General features: G+C 41.3%; 1 protein-coding gene across 4 annotated transcripts in view; it reads right to left on the bottom strand.

The window, feature by feature from the left end:
- Positions 1-26,327, bottom strand: part of USP34 (ubiquitin specific peptidase 34) — a 136,094-nt gene that overhangs the window by 91,913 nt on the left and 17,854 nt on the right. For all 4 annotated transcript variants that reach the window (XM_077332835.1, XM_077332845.1, XM_077332852.1 and 1 more), the window contains exons 2-7: positions 23,763-23,850; positions 14,931-15,360; positions 12,890-12,940; positions 11,442-11,591; positions 8,648-8,715; positions 6,346-6,538 (exon numbers count right to left, since the gene is read on the bottom strand). In XM_077332835.1, coding sequence (XP_077188950.1) covers positions 6,346-6,538; positions 8,648-8,715; positions 11,442-11,591; positions 12,890-12,940; positions 14,931-15,360; positions 23,763-23,850 — 980 coding nt within the window. The remainder of the gene's footprint in view (positions 1-6,345; positions 6,539-8,647; positions 8,716-11,441; positions 11,592-12,889; positions 12,941-14,930; positions 15,361-23,762; positions 23,851-26,327) is intronic.

Here is a 26,327-nt window from a genome sequence, read left to right as displayed (position 1 = left end):
TTCTTGCTGCAATGAGCACTCTTAAAACAGAACTACTAACAGGCTTTCAGTCTGTTTCCAAGCTCAATTAAAGAGCTGACTTTGACACGTAACCCCTTGCATCTTGAATCCATAATATCTTAATGAATGTCATTGTCATATGTTCTTTCCCATGCTGCAAAGTTTTGAGCAGGCTCTGTTAGCCTTCGCTATACCTACCCATAAACTGCAGAACCATTCCCCAATAGCTTCATCGGCTTTCTTTATCACAGGCTTTCTGAAGTCATTTTAAAACATTTATTCCAGAAGCACTTTTAGGAGAATTTCTTGCAATCCCACAGCTTTTAGCTGGTCTAGTTTTGTGAGTTGTTCAATTTTACAGCAAACCCCACCCCCCTCCGAATAATAGTTCCTAGGGTCTGATGAGATTATTTGAGTATATTTGTCCACAAAACACTGACATAAAAATTATACAAATAAACTTTGAGTCCAGTGACATCTTTTAAGACCAACAAAGTTTTATTCAAGGGATTAAGCTTTCATGTGCAAGCACACTTCATTAGAAAATAAAAGGTGCCACTGGACTCAAAACTTTGTTCTGCTGCTTCAGACCAACATGGCTACATACCTGAACAAATAAATATGTAAACTGAATCTTCAAGAAAGGATAATTAAAATGGCAAAATGAAGTAGCTAGAGCTAATGCAACTTTATTTTTACATTAATGTATGTGTCAGTAAAGTTCACCAGGAGAAACTGAGAATGATTTCTATACAAATGAACTTATGATGGCAGAAGATTTCAAGGCTGAAAATTGCACATGGAGCAAGTACAAATTAAAGAAAAGACACATCTCCCCAGTACTGCTTTCTTTTATTATAATCTCCCCAACACTGCTTTCTTTTATTATAATACTGGACTCTACCTGACTTGAAAGCTTAACTATTGGTTTGAAACAGTGAAATTCCCACCTCTCCAGAGCTGGGACCCACTAAATGACAAGCTTGTGACAGAAAGACAAGGATCCGGAGTTAGAATATCTGAGCACAGGAGTAGTATTGGGGAGCATGCCATAGTGGGGAATGAGTAAAAGGGCAAAGATACGAATGAATGATTTCAATCAACAAGTGATCTTGTCTCACCATCCTGCTACTAATTTCAGTGTGAGTGCAATGGGCACACTGGCATTGTGTCTTTCAAAAATACAGTTACCAGACAGAAGCTCTATAGGGGCTCGTGAAACAACTGGACTCTACAACAGATGTGAAGGTACCAACCCATGGGTTGAAGACATGATACAAGGAATCTGAGGAAGGGTTCAGAAATGTTGAATGGGGGTACAAACTAGGAGTGTACAATTTTTTATCCCTTTGATGTCTAAAGGGACTTCAGAAGAAGCCCAACAAACAGCTGAGAGGCGGGAGCAATATACTCCCATCTCTCGGCTGTCTGTCCAGGGATTTTCTTTTCAGTTTTCCTGTGAAAATACAAATACATTTGGGAAGCTGAAATAAAGCAAATATATATATACCAATAAGCTATTTATTAGTTCTGAGACAAGCTGCTGAATAACCACTGAGGAGTTTTAAAAAGGTCTAAAAGGTAGGCTGTTCTCCTTTCTGAGACTGGCTCTCCCATTATGAGCCTGTGACAGCCCCTGGCTGCTCTCAGCAGGGTTTACTTACGATCTCCTCAGTAAGATTAGATTAATAGCAACTCAATTGAGTGCTTTTTCTGTGGCAACCACATGCCTACTGAAATGGCAGCCCAGTGAACTGAGAGCTGATACATTTTTGCTGCTTCCCAAAAAGGTATAATGCTGTTTTTGAAAACACTTTGCTGAATTGTTATGTTGTTCTTACTCTTATGATGTTTTTAATTTTGTTATGTTTAAATGATTGCTGGAAAATCTGCCAGCCACTCAGTTCTATTTTAGATTTCTTTCTGTGTCTACTCCTTTAACTTTGGGCTAATGAAAAGAAAGGGAGAGCCAGGTGAAAATTCAATGCAAACTGGGGCATTCCTATCCACAGGCCAAAAGATGAAGACAATGGTGTCCTTGTACCCCTCCACCATTAGGAAAGGATGTACAAACACTAAAAGAATGCTATCAGAGTTTAGGCATTCTGCACACTCGGATCTCAAGTTTAAGGTTCCAAGGGGATATTCACATCCTCTATACTTCCTGGACATGTAGCCAACATAGGGAAAAATGAACAAGAAGAGTAGAAGGCCCCCAATGTAACCAATCTCAGCTTTAACAGCTAAAATGTGCTGCTGGATTATGTACCAGTAGTGAATAATTAGTTGGAAAAGTGGGGTGAAATGGGTGACCCCATCTGAATTGTTACTTCATAGGTTGTTTGTCATTTTTATTTTAGAAAATAGCGACTTTACAAGGTTGTATTTTCCCCCATCTGTATTTTTTTCAGCTGCGAGCTGGATGATAGATATAATAACAGGTACCTTTTGTATTTGGAGGCTACATTAACCGGCTCATCACAATGAGAAAATCCAATTTCAAAGTGTAACTATTTGACCAGTGTGACTAACCGGAGAAGAAAATGAAAGTTGAAGTGTTTAATATCTTGATTCTCATATTAATTTATATGTAAAACAGCCCTGAGGGATTCACAGTTTACCAGCTGAGAGGAATTTGGAAACAGAACCGGCTGCCCACCAGCAACAGACTTTATACAATTATTTTCTACTTGTAGACTCATACACATCACTGATGAAAGACACTGCCAACTTTCCAATAGTTCATATTTAACGTCAGAATTATCGTCTTTTTATTTGTTGTTTAGCCTCATTAGCAAAAAGAAAAACCCACCATATAATAAGGACGGGGTATTGAATAAAATGGCTACAGCATGCAATATTTGGACAGAACTGTCAAATAAGCATGAGCACAGAGCTAATCTTATTAAGGGTAATATGGTTTACATCACTGTTGGCATCCAAATCTAAGTCTGAAGGAAAATATGTCCAATTTTCAGATAGCAAAACTGTTTTGGGACACTAGGGTGCCTAGCTTGGCAATAAGGAAACATATCACTAGCATTGTAAGTCAGTTTTACTATCGCAAGCCTGATTTAAGTTTTTCTGATTTTCTATTCATGAAGTGTCTACACCACAAATGGAGGGGGGGAGAGAAATGGAAAAACAGGAAGTTTCCTTTCCAAGTGATGGGTATTTAGACACCAAAGTGAGTTACTAAGAGCACATCACGGAGACCAGGAAAAAGCAGCCCTTTCCAGTTTTAGAGCTATATGGATCAAGCTAACACTATCTTAGCAGAATTGTTATAAGTGAATGAACTTAATCCCAACAAAATGGAGTTGCTAGTGGTGGGTGGGAAGATCTGATTTAGGAAACTGATTGTCCCTTTCTGGATGGGGTTGCACTCACTCCCCTCAAACAGCTGAGGGGTACTCCTGGGCCCAGGCCTCCAGTTGGATAAACAAGCAGAAGTGGTGGCCAAGGAAGCCTTTCACCAGCTTTAACGTGAGGCATATGTGGCCCTTCTGGGGCAGAAAAGTATCTTGCTTCTGTGGCGGATGCCATAATAATGTCTAGATTACATTATTGCAATGTACTCTATTGTGGAGCCTTCTGTTGTGGCAACAAAACTTTGGAAACACTCCCCAGGGAGAATTGTCTGTCTTCCTTTGTTTGTGTCTTTTGACAGCAGGTGAGACGTTTTCATTTCATGTGGCATACCACCAACAATGGTATTGTCCCTTCTAGTGATGGGTGTTTTTTAATTGCATTGGATCATTTCACGTCTCTTAATTGTTTAGATGTTTAAAATGTGTTTATGATTCGGTGAAAAGGTGGCATTAAAAATGTTTTAAATAAGGAAAGGCTTATTTGCAAAAAAAAAGAAAAATAAATAAAAAGAATTCTATCACGGTAAAAAGAAATGAAAACACATTATGCCTGTGGGGGCCAATGCTTTGGTAAGTGTACTATAAGTCAAGCTCACAGTCTGAGACAGTGCCCCTAGTGTTTTCTACACTACTTCTGCCTTGGTACTATTTTTCGTCAACAACCACTGAGCCATGAAGTTGAACAAGTCCAACTCCACCACAGCAGGGCTTTAAAGCTTTTCTGCTTCTGTAGAGATACACCACAATCCCACTCCTGCAAGCATTGGCTGATGTATGGCTGCCACCTGTTAGCTACATAGCAAATTATGTCAAACAACTTAAAATAACTTTTGTTCTCCAAAGCACAGTTATTTCAAAATACACAAGGCAAAAGTCCTTCTCTAAACTGTTTTATCAAAATGTAAACATATTCAATTGCATTACATTTTAGCCTACTTTCTCTAAACATAAACCTGAAGCACGTTCTTGCAGGAACATCTCCCATTGCAAGAAAAGTCCCACTGAGATTATTCAGTTGCTCAATATGATAAACTATATAAACCCTGTTATAAATATAATTCTCACAAACAATACGGTTATAACTCATAATAGTTTTAATAACTTTTATATACGATTAAAAATTTATGAATTCCAGTGCCACCTAAAGAAAATACTGCAGGATAAACATTCATGACTTAACATACATCATATGTATCAAGTGCACATCTATACTAGCTATTTATACTTAAAAGTTACACACTAAATCAGGATTTCACAACAGGGATTTTGTGAAACCCTGGTGTTTTTCAATGGCCCAGAAAGGGTTTCCTGAATGAGGAAATTTATTGAGGGACTAGCAAGAAAGCCCACTGCATTCAGGAATGCAATGGGTGCTAGCCGGCACGGTCAGCAAGAGCGGGTAAAGGAACATACCTGAGTGAGTGACGGCATGCGGGGCATTGCGGGGGTCGGAGGCCACAGGGATGGGGCGGCGGAGGGTAACGGGGTGGGGCACTGCTTGGGGCAGGGCCGGGTGGATGAGTGGCGTGGTCTGTGAGGAGGCAGCCATGGAGGTTGGGCAGGTGAAGGCCCAGGCGGCAGGTCAACGGCGTGCAGCAAGACTCTGGCGGCGAGGCGGGGTGAGCACCTCGCTGCCGGGAAGGCTGTTGGGGAGCACATCAGAGGGTTGCAGGGCGGCGTAGATGTGGCGCCGAGGCTGTCGGCCAGCTAATCTGTGCGGCCGCCATCTCCAAGGCCGTGGCGCCCGTGCAGCAGCAGCCAGCAGCAAGGGGCGCGAGCTGACTGGCGGTGAGGCTGGGTGAGTGGCTAGCATATGCATCACAGAGACGGGCGCTGTAGGGGGCAGCCCAATCCAGACATGCCCAGCTTTGCTGGGTGCATCTGGATTGGGCCGCTGGAGCAGCGGAAGCACTGGACGGACAGGGGCTTCCTTTCCAACCCGGACAGTCGGCTCCTGAGCCGGACAGTCAACTCCTGCCCCCGGACAGCACCACCCAGATCACCCTTTCAGAAATATAAGAGGAACCTATGGTAAGGATATGTCCATATGTGGTTCTGAAGAATATTTCAGGGATTTATCAATGGTTAAAAAGGTTGAGAAAGGCTGTACTAAATCTTCCTTGCTTAGACAGAATTTTATTAATTTTGCTCTGGCCGTCTTCAACAGTTAGAAGTAGAGGTGGATAAGAACCAGAAAATTCCAGTTTGGAGTTCGGAGTGTTCCCAAACCAAAAGCCACCAAAACCAACCAGCCAGTTTAGGGCAGTACATTTGGCTTCTCTCACTTTGAAGCGTGGGAAGTGAAATAGACTGCTATCAGCCATTTAGGTCTAACAGCGGACAGGCAGACCCACCAAGATTTTAGGTTTCAATGGCTGGCAGGCATTTTAATAAATTTTGTTCCCCCCAGGGGAAGTAAAACCAATTCACTTGCCATTTCAACAGCCCATTTTGCCCCCCCCCCCCAGTTGGAAGGGAAGGGAGTAAAATTGACGGTTTAAATGGCTTGCAGCCATTTAAGTTTAACAGCTAATGGCTGGACCATCCTGTTCAGTTTCTAAGCCAGAACTCCCAACTGGACAAAAGTCAGAGAAACATTGGGAAGGGTCACAAAACTGGGGCAAATCTGTGATGGATTTTGATTCATGAATTGGTTCATGTCCATCCCTAGTTAGGAGCAGTCTTCTTCCACTCTGAGTGCACTGATTTACCTTTAACTGGTTATTATTTCAAACTGGCATTCCTGTCCTGTTGCTTGTAACTATGGGATGGACTAGATGACCCGGAGGATCATTCCAATTCTATGAACTGTTGTAGATGTACAATTGATGCATCTGATGCAGTGAACTCTGACTCAGGAAAGTTTATGCTGGAATGCAATATCTTAGCCTTCAAGATACCACTGGACTTCCATTCAGTTCTGTTACAACAAACTAACACCACTATACCTCTAAATTTTTTTTAAAAGTCTTACTGTTATTTGACTGAGTCCAGCCAACCGCATGGTCAAAGTTGGTGACATAAAATACTTAAACGCTAGATCAAGACTTTCTTTATCAAAGCACAAGGCAGTATCCAATGGTTCTTTAACTGTGCTCCACATCAAATCTGCCATGTTACGGGCTGCACTCTGTCTCAATTCTTGATCTGACAATTTACATAAATACCTAAATGGTGAAGAAAGAGAAAATGAGTTTATATATAGCATCAGCAAAACCATTTTTTCTGGCAGGCTATCAGCATTACTACTAATATTCCACATATTTCTAGAAGCCTTAACAGCAGAACTATCATCAAGGGGGCTTCCCAATCCACCACTCTGGTAAAGAAAACTACATGTGGGAGGCAGCAGGAGTTTCATGTAAATTAAAGGATGTTTGAATTATAGCCAGCACACAAAGATGTCAAAATCAAACCTGACATCTCATGGGGGTAGAAATGTAAAACCTTGCAAAAAGAGTAAACCATAAAACATACAAGTACTTGCCCTTCCCAGGACATTTTTGGGAACACCTTAACAAGCTCTTATGAAATATTTTCTGTCATGCAGAAGCTGGTATATCTGTTCACTTATACTCAGTATATTTGCAATTTTGTCTGGGAAAAGTAAAGCCACATACACTTAAATTACATAAATTTGTCAATCAGTACAATTATATATGCCAACTAAGTGGGGAAATATTTATTTTACATACTAAAGCAACAAAATAAATTTGTTTAAAATATTAAAATATATGCAACATCTTCCCAAATTTCTTCTTTTTCCTCCCCACCCCGAGGAGAAAACCCTTGTGTATTTTCCACAGCTTCAAAATTTCTGGATAACGTATACCCTAAAAGTGTAACAGCTCAGTACCTAATAGCATAAAAAGAGGTCAGGAAAAGGGGCAGCAGTAGTATTTGAACAGGTCTAACATCAAACCAGTTCTGAATATAGCATGGGGAGGAGGGGGTTGGTCATTTACATTTTTATTTTGCCCTTTTTTCAGTCACGCTTGCATATGTGGCATTATTCCATGTTAATTTTACATTAACCACTGGTCCAAAGTTTGGTGTAATGGTTAGGAGTACAGACTTCTAATCTGGTGAGATGGGTTTGATTCTGCACTCCTCCACATGCAGCCAGCTGGGTGACCTTGGGCTCGCCAGGGCGCTAATAAAGCTGCTCTGACTGAGTAGTGATATCAGGGCTCTCTCAGCCTCACCCACCTCACAGGGCGTCTGTTGTGAGAAGAGGAAAGGGAAGGGGATTGTAAGCTGCTTTGAGACTCCTTTGGGTAGAGAAAAGAGACATATAAGAACCAACGCTGCTTCTTCATATAGGAACAGTTCATGAATGAATGAAAATCTGATCCCATGTTTTTCCAGCTAGAACCTAGTATACCATTTACCTCAGAAATACATGCACACAAAACCTAAAGTTTCCTATTTTCCACTAACCTATCCTATTTCTTGGCTCCAGCACAGTATTCTAAGTCCACAAAAACAGAAAAAGTGAAATTATTTCTTTGGACTCTACAACTCCCAGGCTACACAGAAAATTGCAGGAGCTTGGCTTTGATAGCTAAAAAAGAGACTATAGTTTCTTTACAATTGGTTTCATATCAGGTTATATTTCCTGTGCCTGTCTGGAGCCAGATTAGTTTCTAGTATTTACTGCATCTGAATATGAACAGCTATTATATCAGACACAGTATAACTATTTTTCCCTATCACTGCTTAAAAATATTTTCCATGGATATGGGTCTCAATTTTTGGAAAACATGAATAGATGATTATTGCAGTGTTCAGCACATGCCAACATTAACCTCATATTGTAACAAGACAAAAACAATGTATTTGACACTACATATAACATACATACAAAAATCTTTCCATTGCAACATCACAAAAGCTAAAGGTAAAGGTATCCCCTGTGCAAGCACCAGGTCATGTCTGACCCTTGGGGTGACGCCCTCTAGCATTTTCATGGCAGACTCAATACGGGGTGGTTTGCCAGTGCCTTCCCCAGTCATTACCGTTTATTCTGCATCACATGCAGAATAGAAAATAACAGCGTGAAAATGGTTTGATGGTACGTGTGTGTATGCACAAACACAAACACAAACATAATATTGTAAAAATGTCTTGTCATTATATAAATTAATTAATGCTGTTTGATGACTGACAGGTTAGCAATATTTTTTGATGACTTACTGGTTCGATATAGCATTTCAGTGGACTGTAATTATCAACACACTGTTGAGAAAGAAAACTAGAGTACTTATAAAGCATACCTGATAACATAGGTCCTAAATGGTATAATGTGTTGCATAACAGCAGGGATGTGTAGCCATATTCTGATCTATACAGCAAATACAGAAATCAAAACAGAATAAGTTGAAAGGTCACATCATGTACATTTCATAATTCATCTCTGTTTTTATATGTGACTAATCTAAATTTTATGTTTCTGCTTTTTAGATGTGAGAAAAGTGGGACAGAAAAGCCTGAATAACATTTACTTTATATATGAAATGTTATATGTATATATTCTGCATATTTTCATGTGGAAGAGGACAACAGAATAACATGCACATCAAGAACCCTCAACTATCTGTGATTGGAAACACTTCTCCAAAACAAATTCCCAATGATTTTCCCTTCTAGCTTTATACCCAGGGGATAGAAAGGAAACTTGGGCAGGAGCTTGTCAAGATGTCTGGCAAAGCAGATTTCAAACCAAATAAATTAGAAAATATACTAAATACAACAGACTCAGCATTTATACAACTTATTTGTATTTCAAACACATTGTCTCAGGAAGAAATGAGACATGTCCAGGTAATTCAAAGTGATGGTATCACTGTACTCTGCTCTGGTTAGACCTCATTTGGATTACTGAGTTCAGTTTGGAGCACCACAGTGTAAGAAGGATGCTAACAAGTGGAATGTGTCAAGATGACGGCAATGAAGGTGGTGAACTTCTCATAAACTTAGATGAGCATGGTCATCTTAATGTCAACTGAAACATAACAGTTACCTAGTGATCTCATGGAGAGGAAAATTTTGTACTGACTTCTTAGTCCACATCTTACAAGAAGTTCACCTGGCCTTGACTAGGGCCAGGGTTGTTCCGGTCCTGGCCCTGACTTAGTAGAATGAGCTCTTGAAAGAGCTGAGGGCCCTGCAGGAGTTTTCACGGTTCTACACGGCCTGTAAGACAGAGCTCTTCCACCAGGTGTTTGGTTATCACCAGGGTGAGAAGTTCTAGGGAACCCTCTACATTTAAGAATATACTTAGGACCCGAAGGCGCTAGGGGGGAGGGAGAAAGGAAGATGTTGGATTGTTTATATATTAATTTATTGTTGCCATCAAATTATGAGTTTTTAATGTTTTATCTTGTGGAGATCTGTTATATGTACCCGCCATGAGATGACTCATAAATAAATACTCAATATACCATGCAAGTATAAGACAATTCACACAGACACATCTGCCATGCAGCCCAGGGCCCAGAACTGGACATCCAGGGCTTATCTCGACAACGAACCACTGGAGAGAAACCAGTCTGAATGTGGACAGGAAAGGCCAGTATTAGGGTATTATATCTTCTTGTAAGTTCCCTCTCTTCCCCAGATGTGGACCCTCCCCAGTGTCTTCACCAAATATCCAGGAATTGCCCAACCTGGAATTGGCAACCATAAGAGATGAGGAGGGCTGATTTGGCCCTGAACTGTATAAATTCCATGGTTTTGGCTAAGGCATCAGGTTAGGACAAACCCGGGATGAGAGTATTGCACACACCTTAAAAATCTGTTATATTTACCTAGTGGGAAATCAATCCCATAGCAACAGCTCAGTAATATGTCTAATTCTGCACTATGCACATTCATGAGATAATGCCTATGTCCCCCGCAGGGCACTTCGCTCTGTGTGTATGAGTCTGCTGGTTGTCCCAGGACCCCGGGACATTCACCTGGCCTCGAACAGAGCCAGGGCCTTTTCGGGCCAGGGCTCATTTCCACCAGCCTGGTGGAATGAGCTTCTGGGAGAACTAAGGGCCCTGCTGGAGTTGTCAGCTTTTCGCAGGGGCTTTAAGATGCAGCTCTTCTGCTAAGCATATGATTGAGGCCAGGTTGAAGTCCCAGAGTTACCAACTGTGGATTCCTCAATATTAGAATCAGAACTACCCCCGCTCCTACACAAAAGAGCTCCAGGCTGCAGCTGGATGGGGGGTGGATGGGAAACTACTCCAATGAAAAGCCATCTTTATGCCTTTTATGTATTATGTATTGGGGGGTTTTATGGACATGTTGTTTTTATTGTAAACCGTCACAAGTCTGAGATCTGGCGGTATACAAGTCTAAATATAAATAAATAAGTTATTCCATGGTATTGTGTATTGCATTAATTTCCAAGCACTTTGGATTAGTAGAAGAATCTAGGTGCCTGAGATACTAGCTTTAATATAAAAATAATTTTGTGGTTGACTTTTTAAAAACAAAAGTAGAACCCTGTTCCTTTCCTATTCTGACCTGACTTTGGCTCTTTTTTAAAAAAGAAACAATTGTAAACAAGTTGAAAATGTTTGCCCTAGATTTTAAACAACCGCTATCACTACCCTGCAATTTTATTAGCTTCTTTTGCACTGCCATTCAGGTATGCTTTTAAAAGCGCCCTACTGTGTTCAAAGTATCTGGGAAAAAATTAATCCTGTGCCAAACAAACTTCACCCAAAATACATACTCTGAATGGAGGAATTCAAATATATTTTTGAGAAGGGATGGAAGTTGCAGCAAAGGTAATACTGTAAGCAGGCAAACTATGCATCTCCACAACTGGATTTTTAGTTCATACTTGCAATGAAGAAGGCATAAAAGTTACTGTTTCTGATTTAAAAGCCACAAAATTAATTGCATTAGAACTAAGGATTTATCCAAGGCGTCCCCCTTGAGCCTATGGGTCAGCCAGAACTTCCCATCCTACATTATAACTCCAGTTAGCCTCATGCTATATAATCATGACTACAAGCTATGTTTACTGCATTCGCGTTAAGGGAAGTTAGAGAAACTTGAAAGCATACTCACATTAGAGACCACAGTGATAAATGCATGTGCTATGAGAAATGGCAACGTTTCAGGGGTTCCATATTCAAAACAGTCCTTCATGAGGGAAAGGCCGTTTTTCCCACAAAACAAGCAAACATAGCGAAGCAAGTGCAATGGTACTTCTACGTCCTAGGGAATGAATAATTTGAAAAAATCATTTAAAAACATCCATACACACATTTTCACATCCAAACAGCTGCATTTTAATACTTTTAACAGAACTATAGTAAAATTTCAAGCCGCAGCAGGTTCTTCGAATGTATATTTGTAATTCAATCCACTGGCTTCTTTCTGAATACTAGCCTCCAAATATATGAATCAATTTTAACCTAAACAGCCCTTCAGTAACTCAAGTTACTCAGAGGTGCACATGTGCCAACTAATGAAAGAATCAGATTCCAATGTTTCTCTGATCCTCAACTTTCCAGGTGCCCTTGGGCCATCAAGCTCTAAAGCAGTATAAGAACAGTGAAAACTGTATGACCAAATATTTCGTTTTATAATGTTATTATGCCTTTTAAACCAAATATCATAATCCTGTGGAAGACTGCCCTGTCCTGCTGAATGTAACCCATCTGCAATGCATGGACGTTCACAGTTGTACACAGGCATATATAAAGACTACCAACAGCAAAAAACAGATCACACCAACCAGAACTCAATTATGAAAGCTACATTTGACATGGTGCAACACTATGCACATATTCAATCAATGAACACATGTAAAGCAGACTCAAGGGTTGGATCATGTGAGTGCATTCGCATTATCTATTGCATATAGATGCTGCTTAGGTCTATACAGGATTGACAAAATACTGAGCTAACTTTCTGCCTAGAAGCACAAAACGAGGTAGTCAGGGACCTGCAGGTCACAATAACATTAGAGTTTGTAATTGCAAAACTTGGCAACACCAGGATGGAGTTTTTCTGGACAGTGTTATGTTTCCTTGGCCAGGAAGATAGGAGACAGCATTATTGCCCTCACACCCTGGTTCATTGCCAAAGCACTGAAACTAGACGTTTCAACAATACTCCAACGGATCACCCCCTTCTCCTCCCTTGCTAACCTCCTGGCGTGAGCAAGACTGTAGAAAAATTGTAGAAAAGCAACCATGTATGCCCATTTGTATGTCTAATACAAATTACAAGAGCAAGAAGCAGGTATCTGCAAAGAATGCTGAAGTACGACCTTTCTCTGCAGGATGCATCTTTCACAACTGGTCTGAATATTGCAAACTGGACAGATTTTGGTGACTAAGTAAGGCTATTATGGAGAGCTCAAGAACATGTCAAGAAGAGATAGGATAAAAAACGTTGATGGACTGCTTTATATTTATGATTTTAGCATATTAGAAGCAATACCAAACCAAAGGAAGCAAAAACAGTATTATGTTGCATGTATCAGTTTATAAATTGAGATGACTTACATTCATGTCACAGAATGCCCCTAATATATTGCTTTCTTGTGCAGAAATATCCTGTTAAGACAAAGAATTTTACTGCATGAATGTAATTAAGGTAAGAAAAGCAAAATATACATACCTGAGAAAAAAAATATGGATTTCACAGACACCTATGAAATTTTGTAATTCTAAAAAAAGAATGTGCTAGCATACAAAATACATGGATATAACTAATATACTACTATATTTTTATCACTTTCTCTTACAATAAACCATATATTTGCTTAGCTACATAGACTAGCGATAAACCATGAATTAGGAAGTATACTGAACCAACTAATACTTTGGGCATCAGCTGAGTTGTTCATGTCATTGGCAAATGGCCTTTTTACAGTGCTAACTTAATAATTAGTTAAGGCTATTGCCACTTATATAATAAAACATTTTGTTTGAGTCCTTGTGACACAACACCAGTCCACTCTCTGCACCACCATCTCCAGTTCCAAGATTACTTTACTCCTTCAGCTTGGGCAAGTCCTCTGAGGGAAGCTACCTGTTTATCCTGTTCAGTTCTAAGCTATTTGCCTGCCTCTCCTTCTCCAGGTACTTCTCAAGCCACGGTACAATAAAGCATGCCAACACTTGGATCCAGGCACCTAATAGTAGTTAAGGTGAGGTCTGTGTGCTTGGATCCCCATTAACAGTTGCCAAGAAGTACAAGAGAAATGTAGAAAGTATGAACATATAAAAATAATTGTGGGTTACTGAGGTGGAGTACATGCATAACCCATATTGGAGGCATCTGTACTATAGTAACTGCTGCATTATTTGGCATAGCTTCATGGTGCTGCAATTTTCATCAGGATAGAAGAGGGGAAATTTCCAAATATAAAATTGTTGAGTAGCAAAGTATAAGGACAGAAAAAATAGTATTAGGCCTTCAGGAACTCCAGATGAAGGAAATCCAGTGCAGACATTTTGCATGAACCACCCTAAATTAAACCCAATGGTAAAGATTTATATTTTGTATGTGTATGTATGTACTAGGGACTAGAGACTAGGGAGAAAGCCCGTGGTATTCAGGAATACAATGGGCACAAGATTGGAGGGGTGAGGGGGGGGGGGAACTCTGCAGATAGCCTCTCCACCCAGGACCGGGGAAGGCTGCAGGCTGGAGGCCCCCGGGCAGGGAACTAATTGGCAGGGGCAGCTCTCATACAGCAGGGATCTACAGCATCCAAGCCTCAGAGGAAGTGGAAGGAGGAGGAGATAGTCAGGGGTGTGGGACGGAAGGCAATTGGCTGGCCACTGGACAGACAGGCAAGCCGGTTGGAGAAGGCACAAAGGGGCAGGACAGCCGCACAGAGTGGGTGTTAAGCACTGAGTGGTACTTAAGCCATGAGAACAGCTCCTCCTCTTAGGTCTTATCAGAAATATTAAATGGAACAGATATTCACACTTTCTACATTACAAAAAGGAAATCTGATATTATACATTCACCAAGAGGATCACTGTCCTTTAAACTGTCCTAATTTTCCCAATCATCACCATCAGTGATGCTTCCAGCAGTGCCTACTAATGATAGGCATCACAGACAAAGAAAGTTACTATGTGACAGCTCCAAAGTATGTGGTGAATTCTGTTTCCTTATAAGAAGCTCACACACCTTGGCAATGATGGTCTTGGTGGCTATAGTAATGCTTAAACTAGCTTGTTGGTTTCATTTACCTAACGATCATTGTCATAGTTGGAAACTTGCTAAACTTGAGTCACAAGAGTACAGTAATATCCAACAAGTTCACATAAAATTAAGCTTCCTTGTGTGTGCACCTATGTGCATGTAATGATTCAGCCAATTAAAGCTGTTTAACTCATGTTTCTACTAATGTGGACCTTGTAGCAAATCTGCAATTAGAGTGTATCACAGAAAAGAAAATCCCAGACATTGAAATATTGACTTAATATGGATATATATTCCAGAGTTTAATGAAGATCAGAAAACAAAATTAATTTTGCTTCCTTTTTTAAAAAAAGAATATTACTTGGCAATCACCGTAACACATACCTCTATTGTGGGATGAGTGTTATGCTTGTAAGCAGTATATAGAGGAAACTGGATCTGAAAGATTTTTGCTACACAAAGCAGAAGTTTTTCCTTTTCCTCGGTGCTCCATACACTAAATACATCAGTGACCTTAGTGGATTCCTCATCTGTCAAGATACTAGTTCTTCCAGAGTCCAACTTCTTTTCTATGGATTTGTGTCGTTCCCCATTTCCTTCTTCTGCATCTCCATGAGATTCTCTTTCTACATTCAATGGCTCATCAGTTGGATTATTTTCATCTTGCCATGCTGAGTCTATGTTAATAGTGCAATGTTTACACAGCTGGTCCCGGAGAGCTTGAACTTGGGCAATCACTAAATTTATAAGCGCACACACAACTTGATTGAAGATCTCCAGATGCTTATACTCCTTGAAGCAGCACAGACATTGTCTATTTTTAAAAAACATAAAGTATTTAAAATATTGTATCAAACTGTCAATTTCTGAAGACATTCAGGAAGAATGTCTAGTGCTAATCGAGGCAGACAATCAGAGGCTATTATTCTTCTCATTCCATTATTGAAAGTGATATATGACTGAGGTTAAATAATATCATGAAACATATTCTTGATATCTAAAAATTACATTATGATTTTAGAATAATAACATCAAAACTGTACAGTTGGGTCTCAGCTTAGTAGCCAGCCAGAATTTTGGGCTGCTACTGCCATCAACCCCTTCAAGTATTCCTGCATTCATAGATAATTTAGAGAAAGAGTTGATCTTTCATTTTGTGTCATTCTCTGGCAAAGAAGTTACTTGCATTTCTGACTTTCCACAGTACTTGGTATAATAAGAGAGCCCATTTTTACTCTATGATGAAGAAAGTCAAAAACAGCAAGAGATATTCTTAATAATTCCAATTTTCTACAAAGCTTAGTGTGAAAAGAGAGACTAATCCCACTTCTCTTTGAGCACTTGGTATACAACAGTGGATCTGAAGAAGGTTTGGGGAGGGGGGCGTCTCTTGCGCCTGATCGCACTCCGTGATGCACAAAGAACTAGCAGAAGGGGGTCCCACTTCATGCTGACATAGTGGAGACAATTTTACTGTCAACCACTGACAATCTTTGCAACTCATAACGTATTCAACAAACAACATGACAAAATTTGGGACACTTTCCACTAAATTGTACTGAGTGATAAAATGACAGGTAATAAAAGCTTTGCAGAGGAAAGTTCTATTATTCATGATTAATTAACATAGTCAAACTCATGATTTTCAACAAGACCGTACAACCACTTTTTAAAAAGTTACAGCTGAAATCACAGGATATAATGAAATTTATGTAGAAGAATTCTACGGGATATACAGTTTGTTCTATCATGACGGAGAGCAGTGGCAACACCCGTTTAACTAGTAGTTTATATAGTGTTAAAACCACTGGCCTTAACACCTTAAAATAAATGAGTTATAACAATTTTAAAAGCAATGTTTTAAAAAAATTGCAAAAAGACAATTATAAAATACAGAGTTGGGTTAATATAGACATTCCTGGTTTAGAGATTGGCATGTACAAATCACTTCCTTAACTTTAATAAATAACAACATAAAAGAGGCAACCTTGTATTTGCCAGTAAAAAGCTACTAAAATCCTCTACGGCAGGAGCAGTCAAACTGCGGCCCTCCAGATGTCCATGGAGTACCATTCCCATGAACCCCTGCCAGCGAATGCTGGCAGGGGCTCATGGGAATTATAGTCTATGGACATCTGGAGGGCCACAGTTTGACTATCCCTGCTCTACTGTATATATAGCCTAGTGCGGATAGTGTCATATAGTGGACAGTAAAAGAGATAGTGGAGAAAGTCTTCAAAATGATTGGAGGGGAAGAAACATTGATCTAAGGGAGTTTTATATCTGCCCTGTAAACAGGCGAAGGGCATTGTTTGAAAACAGGCAGTCATGAATGTCCTCCTTAATGGTGCATCAGAGAGATCTGCTAGATACCTTGAGAAGGATTTGGCTGTCTTCAAATAAGGGTACCTACAGAAAACCTGGAGTTTTGAATTGAACAGATGTCATGGCTTGCCTCCTTTTCAATTACCCATTTACGAATTGTTTTGAGGTGCCAGGTTTTGACAACCTTTAAGGGAGGTAAAAATCCTGTTTAACCAAAAGGACTTTACCCAACCAATTTTGAAGCATTTCTCATGAAAGGATTGCTGGTCAAATAGGCCCTGCTTAGCAGGCAAGGAAAATTAAACTTCCCATAAGATCACATAGTTGCTTACCTGTAGCTCTTGTTCATCAGCATTTTCTAAGCAGACACACATTGGGACTGCGTCTGTGCAGGCCAGCTGTAGCATTTTTTCCTAGCTTAAAAAACTCCTATAATGGGGGCATTCCAGCCCACCATGTCTGCACATATGCAACTTTTAGCGCTCTGTGCTGCATGATCTAGTAAGCTGAACTGCCCCCACTCCGTCAGATCCCTATGCCACAATGAGCTCTTCCTTAGGGATTCTCTGTCCAATCTCTCCCCAAAAGGGCTCACACCTGGAGAGGTGGGAGGGAATGTGTATCTCCACAGAAGACGTTGATGAACAACAATTACAGGTAGGCAACTATGTTTTCATCGTCCGACTTCTAGTGCAGGTCCACACTGGGACAATTAGTGAGCTACTAACCATTTGGTGGTGTGGTGAGCCTGTCATTGGAACAGAACTTGTAGAATTGTCTGTCCAACATCTGCATCTCTTCTCATTTGTTGGTTCAATGCATAGTGCTTCCCAAACGTCTCTTCCCTTGACCAGGTTACTGCTCTACAAATGTCCACCAGCAGGATGTGTCTCTGGAACATAACAGATCTAGCCATCGAGCATGTGGAAAGAGCTCTTAACTAAATCGGACACTGTCTGCCAGACACCTTGTATCAGGACCATACTGTTGACAGTACTCATCTTGCAACAGACTGGGAAGAGGCTGCCATGCCTTTCTTTTGGTCCCAATAGCAAGTAAAAAGTTCTTTATCTTTCCTAAATGTTTTTGTTCTTTCTATTTAATACAGAATAGTCCTTCTCATGTCTAAGGAATGCAACTCCTTCTCAGCCTGAGAGACAGGAACGGAAAAAAGACAGGAAGGACCATGATTTGTAAAAGGTGAAACCAAGACACTACACTAAGTAGGGAACCAGGGATAAGGTGGAACACAACCTTCATCCCTGTAATAATGGTGGGTCCCTTCTTAAGGCAGCTAATTCACTCACTTATCTAGCCGATGAAATCACCATTAGAAACACTATCATCCTACTCACCATTGCCACTAGAACTAAAAGTATAAGTTCAAATGATGATTTCATCATCTGTGCCAGAACAAACCGAAGGTACTGCCTTAGGTATCGGAAGGAGCATATGTAAGAGACCTTTAAGAAGCCTTTGTGACAATTTGTGTACAAAAGTTCAAACTCCTTGCATTTCAACATGAAATGCACATAAGGCCCAAACAAAAGATACTTATATCCCTGATTGGGCTAGGAACAATAAGCAATCCGTTTTTTTATGAATAGAGCAAGCAAACAAGTAAAGGTCTTGATTTCAAGCCCATTGTTCAAATCTTGTCCATTTGCTCTGATAGGTCCATCTTGCTGACAGCTTTCTGCTCTGGGTAAGAACTTCCTGCACCCCTTGAGATAATCACTCTCCTACAGTTGGATCTTCCATGCCATAAATTGTAGTCTAGTTGGATTGTGATATAGAATTAGCCCTGAGCATAGAAGTTACAAAACCTCTGGGAATCACAGGAATATTTCCCTGGACAATCTGACTAGTTCCATAAACGAAATCTGTCATGACCATACAGGGGACACTAGAAAGGCCAGAGTATGATCTGCTTACATTTTCCCTATCATACATCTTAGAATAGGAAATGTAGGGGGGAAGGTATAAAACGGCGGGCCTGGCCATCAGAACATGTCTCCAATGTACTCTGGGTTGCTGCCCACTAGAAAGCAGAATATCAGAGCCTTCATCAATTCTGTCAATGCAAATAGGTCTACCCTGGGGTATCCTCACAACTCAAATACAACCCTGATGTAGGCTAGGGCTGATCTACAATATGAAACTGAATGGATATTTAAGGATCCAGCAGTATGGATAACTTGCAATCTAAGGCCCATGGTCTAATGCAGGGGTAGTCAAACTGCGGCCCTCCAGATGTCCATGGACTACAATTCCCAGGAGCCCCCTGCCAGCAAATGCTGGCAGGGGGCTCCTGGGAATTGTAGTTCATGGACATCTGGAGGGCCGCAGTTTGACTACCCCTGGTCTAATGCAAACCTCCATACTTACATTGCTTCTGAATACAAACCCCCAGAACCTATGCCCCTTTCTTAATATAGAACATGGTTGCAGAATTCTTAGTTGTACCATTACTCTTTTATTATTATTATAATTATTATAATTATAATTATTATTATTATTATTATTATTATTATTATTTCGATTTATTTCCCGCCACTCCCAAATGGCTCGCGGAGGGTTACAATGTCTTAAAAAAACCATTAAAACTCCCATTAAAAGACTTTAAAATGTCACAACATGGCAGCACAATAATAAGATCCCCTTCCTACCCCCATTCCTAAAAAAAGGGGGGGTGGAGGAGAAGGAGGTCAACGATGTTCAAGAAGCCCGGGGGAGAGCAGTCGATGTACCCCGGCAGCCCCAGCCTCAACCTGGCGGAAGAGCTCCGTCTTGCAGGCCCTGCGGAACGTTAAAGGGTCCTGCAGGGCCCGCAGCTCACCCGGGAGCTCATTCCACCAGGTGGGGGCCAGGACCGAAAAGGCCCTGGCCCTGGTCGAGGCTAGGCATGCTTCCCTAGGGCCGGGAACGACCAGAAGATTCTCACTCGCAGAGCGCAGAGCCCTGCGGGGGGCATAGGGCACTAGGCGGTCCCTCAGGTATGTGGGTCCCAGCCCGCGTAAAGCCTTAAAGGTTAGAACCAGAACCTTGAACCGGATCCGGACAGCAATTGGTAACCAGTGCAGCTGCCTCAGCACAGGCTGGATGTGGGCCCTCCAAGGTGTGCCGGTGAGGACCCTAGCGGCTGCATTTTGTACCAGCTGGAGTTTCCGGATCAGAGACAGGGATAGGCCCGCGTAGAGCGAGTTACAGAAATCTAATCTGGAGGTGACCGTTGCATGGATCACAGTGGCCAGGTGTTCGGGGGACAGGTAGGGCGCTAGTAGCCGAGCTTGGCGAAGATGGAAAAATGCCTGGCCGGCTACTTTCCTGACCTGCGCCTCCATAGTCAGGGAGGCATTCTCGACCATCCTAATGAACGAGACCAGAGCCAAATGGGTTGCACATAACTCGAGGACATTAATGTGAACCTCCTTCCATGAGTCCCCAAAGGTCTTAAGTGGAGAGACTCCCTCAATGTGCCCCCCAACACACTAAGGAATTACGTAAACTGTGGTTCCCAAAAAACAAACCGCATTCCAAATAAGTTGCTATGAATGGAACACCATGGAAGCTACCCTAGGACTTCTATTGGAATCAAGAAGTGATCCAATGATGAATGCCAGATAGGGCTAAAATGTTTAACAGATCACAACTGTAGGCATCTCATGTGGAGACTGGCTGTTGGGATAACAGCTAAAGTAGACACCATTAACCCCAGTAAATGCTGGATGCTCTTAACTGACTGACTAAAGGTAAAGCTATCCCCTGTGCAAGCACCGGGTCATGTCTGACCCTTGGGGTGACGCCCTCTAGCGTTTTCATGGCAGACTCAATACGGGGTGGTTTGCCAGTGCCTTCCCCAGTCATTACCGTTTACCCCCCAGCAAGCTGGGTACTCATTTTACCAACCTCGGAAGGATGGAAGGCTGAGTCAACCTTGAGCCGGCTGCTGGGATTGAACTCCCAGCCTCATGGGCAGAGCTTTCAGACTGTATTCCTGCTGCCTTACCACTCTGCACCACAAGAGGCTCTAACTGACTGACTACATTGTCATAAAAACTGATCTACTGTTTTAACTAAAACAGCCTGTTCCAAGGGTAGGATAGCGTGACTAGTTATAGCAGCCTTTCTCAACTTTTTTACCGTTGAGAAATGACTGACACATTCTTCAGTCTTAGAGAGACCACAGAAATATGGTTGGAAGCATAGCTGTGTGTATGCCCATCCAAGGCCCCTCTCCTTTCTATCCACTCCAGGCCCATCACAGGCCATTTTGGGAGGGGCGGGTATGTCAACATGATCATATATGGTCAAATCATCCAATATGCTTATTCAATTTAAAAAATGTTTTAAAAAATTATTAACTCCCAGCATTTGGGAAATCCTTCCAGGACAGTCAAGAAACCCTGGTTGAGAAAGCCTGAGTTATGGAGTTCCAATATTGTCCCAATAAACTAAACCCTTCATGCAGGTATCAAGTGTGACTTTATCACATTAACCACTAGACCTAACCTTCTACACACTCTATGGTGATACGAACTTGCTCTTTGTTAAGTTATTTGGATTTGGCTACCAAAAGTCAATCATCTAAAGAGGGAAAGCTAGAATACTCCTTTCCCCTTAAGTAGGCTACAACCACTGCCAAGCATGACCAACTCAAAGGGTAGAGAAGAGTAATGAAATACTCTAGAAGCCTGTCTAAAATTTTTAAATATCCAATGCGATGGGTAGATTGAAATGTGAAGGTATGCATCCTTGAGATCAAGAACCACAAACCAATGCTCTTTAGATAAGCTCAATAAGAGACACCTGAGAAACCATACAAAATTTAGAAAGTTTTAAGAACTCATTCAACTGCCTCAGATTCATTATGAGGTATAAGCCACCATCCTTTTTAGGAACCAAAATGAACCCTGAGAAAAATCCCCTGATTCCCATTCCTTTCCACAGAAGCTGCAACATGGCTAATTTCTGGGTAAGGATTGTCAGGGCCTTCAAATGCAGATAGGCAACTGAGAACGAGCTTGTAAACTACTAATAGAATCCACAATCCCATAGAAATTTGGCTTCAAGCCCCAATAAAACGAGAAAAACTACCCGTGAAACTAATTCCTGGTGCCAAAGATACAGTTAACCAAAACTTTTGCTGTTTTAGAGCAGTTGTGCCCTTTGCTGTTGCAGACCCATTATGCACAGAGGGAATAACACACATTCGGGGTGGAATGGCGGCGACTAAAATCACCGATAACGCATGGAGCCGGCTGCAACCGGCCGCAACTTCGGTGCATGCCGCCGAAAAAGCCTCGTCAGTGAAACGCGGAAGAAAGCGCAGCTTCCGGGTGACCGGGGCACAACCAGAAGCGGCACCCGGATCGCCACGTGCATAATCGGTTACTCTGGGGTTTGCCGCCGTCGCACCCCGTCCCGTGCATAACCGGTGTGCGTCTTCCCCCTCCGCGTTTTCCATGTGACCCGAAATCGCCGTTTCGACGGCCGTGCATAATGGGCCGCAGCTGGAGCTGTGGGCCATTATTTCACCACATTGATACAAGTAAGGATGATAGCTTTGCTGATGTTGCTGGTGTGGTTGGAACTGTCTCTGACCCCATAAACAATGTTGAAAAATCATGTCATTTTTGCTGGACTCAATATCTCAAACCCGATGAAGCAGAAAAGGCGTTAAAAGTTTTGGTCATCTGCTGGTGGTTCTTCAATTCCATGAGGACCTCACTGCGACAAAAGAGTGAATCCTTCAAGTGGCAAGTGTTCCACTTTACATCTCATCTCCAATGGAAGCACTATACTTCTAAGCCAAACATGACACTGGATAGCTATCCATAAAGCTATGGGACAAGCAGTTATTTCAGCAGACTGTTTTCCTGCTGCCTCAGAATAAAACATTTTAGCAAGAGATCTTTGCTCATTGGGTAGTATCTTGAGGTATGGTGAGAGGCTCCCCTGCAGGCACAACTGTTAGATCCCATAATGGCTTGATAGTTTGCAGTTCAGAAGATCAAGGCTGCTCATCCATAAATCTTCCTCCCAAAGAATCAATTCTTCTATCTTCGCAATCCATGGGAGCATTATATTGCCCCGGACGCTGTTGACCTTGCATGTCTCCAGTAACTACCGAGGATGGAGGCAGGTGACTAGAAAGAAAGGTAGCTGAGTTCTGATGAATTTGGTAAAGACTTGATCTTTCTGGGGGTGACCTGAGCTGGAGGTTTTTTACAAGATAGGAAACGTCAGTTCCATTAGGCCTTTTTTACATGGAACGCCACTGAACCCATGGAATCCAAATATAATCAGCGTAAAATTTTGTCTTTCAGTCTACTATCAGAGCTTGTGTTCTCAATGTCCAAAGCCTTCGCCATCCAGGCCATCTGTTCCCTGTAGAGGCAAAGGTCCTCACTAGGGGATATTGTAGTAGGATTATCTACGGGGTTATCTGGCGACGGTTATGAAGCTGACTCTGATTCAGTCCTAGAGGCTATTGAATAAGTATCCAGCTCTCTGTAATATAGAATTTGAAATGTTGGTTCCAAAGGTGGGCCCACAAATTGGCCCTGCAAGAGGTCAGGTTCCACCATCTGCTGGGGTTCTTCGCATCTACTATGTCAGAAGCAACAGGAGGTTTTCAGCAAGTGGTGGTCAAGTTTCTCCTGAAGATCCTGCCAGAGTGGTAGGTAACCCAGATTTTTCCTCACTGATGACAGAAAAGGAAGGCTATCTAAAGTACAGAGAGGGAGATCTCAGCGTAGCCCTAAGCTGAATGGGCTAGTGACCGGGACAGAAGGTTAAGCATTTTTAGCAAATAAAAACACAATGATACATGTATGTATATCCCGAGATGCATTATAAAACTTCAAATACTTAAAAGTTAAAACTTACCTTTGCGTCCAGGAGTTGATATAAGCAAAAACCTTGAGCGCATGTTCCTTTCTGAGCTGCAATCCATCTCCACCTTCAATGTCTGATACTAAAAAACAAAAGTCATTAATGCACTTAAGACCACCAGCTGAAATTTCTTTTTATTTACTTTTACTATGGAAATGAAACATTGTTCTTTCTAAATACTTCTGAGACAAAACTTGAAAAAAGTTAAGACTAGCATTATTCCTACTTTTAAAACTCGTTATTCATTTTATTGCCAATGCCCTGAATACCATTGATTTAGAATATATACTGTTTTAGGCAGAATTTCCTAATAAAATTTGTTTAGATGAATTGTATTATTGTGTTTTAACTGAATGGATTACCATGTGCTAAACCACCCTGAGCGGGAAGGGCGGTATAGAAATGTAATAACTATTAGAGGATCACATTTTGTATACATAATCTAGCTGAACTGGCAACTCACTACCAGGTTAAATTTCCTCATGGGAAAAAAAACCCCCAAGAAGTGACTGGAAGCTGCTTAGGAAATGACTTCCCACATATGAAGCTACAGTAAAACCAGTACGAACAGGTACTTGTCAGGTAAGCACCGTTAAGTCAACAGTGAAAAACAGTCTAAAGTGAACTCATTGGCCCCGAATCCAATTGTGAAGAGTGATTTGATGTCACACTGGCAAAGGCTCCATGACAGTATAGCAGCCAGCAGGTATAACGTGGAGGGACTATGTGGACACTGAAGTTTGTGTAACTTCTTGAATCTCTACTGGATTGGATGAGTTCAAATGCCAAGCCACAGAAGCACACAGGATGGCAAATATCTGCTGTAGAAAAGTGATGCAAGAGGATAAACCATAACAATAAGAACACTAAATAATCAACAGAACAATAATGCACTATAATTTTCTTCATTTCATCAGGCAAAGAAAGGGCAGTCAAAAAATAGCAAACTAAGTTCTTGGGTTTCATTTATTGTTCTGTTTTACGCTACATTTCTTTCCTTCCTGAACAAACTGATTTTTGACCATCCTATAAAACTTAGCTAGGAGAGCATTTGCCATAGAAGAGCTCTTTTAACAGGTATCTCTGCTGACCAAGAAGACCATACAAAGGACCCTGACATATAGAACCTCATGATAGGAGTACAGATAATTTTGAAGCCACAGGGATGAAGAAAGTCGCCCTTTTCCCCCGAACAAAATGAGATTTCAGAAAAATTGAAATATATGGAGTGCTTGATGTCCTTTCAACCCTAATTAGTTTACTGATTTAATGTCACCTTATGAGGCCGACTAGCCACTATCTTACCATTATTTTTCTTATTGCAACTACCACCTCAGATAAAATCCAGCCCTCTCTGTTAATGGTCACCCAAGACCAATATCACAGGAGTGTATTACTGTAGCATATCATGTAGCCAAGGCAGGTGGGTAATGTCTTGTGCAGAATCTAATTCATTGAATTTAATTCAAACCTTCCAAATAAGATACTGGAAGCTAGCATTTTTCCCCATCAGCTGAAAAGGATGCTCTCCATCTGAAGATGAGCACTTTTCTCACATCCTCTCAGTCACAGAGACACCAGTGTCCTCTTTCTTCACCATAACTCCTGCTCCCCTGCTTTTCATCTATCAAACACTTTAATTCACACACACATGCACTATTAGGCATATTCCTGGAATTCAAAAGTAGAATTTTCTTGGTTTTGTCTAAGAAAAATCACATATATACCCAACATTTGAGAGTGATGTAAACTGATGCACCCTATGCTACCTTAATACATGCATCTTAATTTCATTTCATTTCATAAGGTAGCTAACGTTTTGTTAGCTGCTGGTATTAGGGAGACTTGTTTGAAAATGCCTTATTGTTGGTATTTAACTCCTGCCAAATTAGCTAATATTTCAGAGGATGTGGATGTTTGTTGGAAATGTGTGTGTTTCTTTTTAAGGAACCTTCTTTTAGCTGCTAGTGGGAATGGAGGGTTCTGTAATGGATTTCATGTTTTTAATGTGTCTACTACATTTTTAATAATATGATGTTTTATTGCTTTTTATGTAAATTACCACAAGCCTACTTCCGGAGAGGGGCAATATAAAAGTCAAATTATAAATAAACTAAATCTATAATGGGCTTGTCCAATTGTTTACGAATCCTGGAATACAGAGGGTTGCTGTTGGGGAGATGCAGTCTCACTGATATCACCTCCACTGTGGGGTGCCACAATGTGTGACTCCCTCCCCAACCTCATTCAATATTTTTATGTGCCCTCTTGCCCAGCTGGTTTGGTTGTCCTCATTATGCAGATGACACCCAGCTCTTTCTCCTGTTGTACAGCCAGCCAAATACACCCCCAGACAATCTTGCCAGATTTCTGGAAGCAGTGACGGATTGGCTCAAGCAGAGTCAGTTGAAACTCAACCTTTCCAAGATGGAAATCCCGCGGACAGATAGGAAAGGTCCAAGCAAGGAAATGTGCTTACTCTACCTGGATGGGGTTCAACTGGCAGATGATTCCTCAACCAGGAATTGGAGTGTGATCTTCGATGACACCTCCAGAGAG

The sequence above is a fragment of the Paroedura picta genome, chromosome 1 (genome assembly GCF_049243985.1).
Source record: "Paroedura picta isolate Pp20150507F chromosome 1, Ppicta_v3.0, whole genome shotgun sequence".
Classification (NCBI taxonomy): Eukaryota; Metazoa; Chordata; class Lepidosauria; order Squamata; family Gekkonidae; genus Paroedura; species Paroedura picta.
This window is presented reverse-complemented; position numbering and strand designations above follow the sequence as displayed.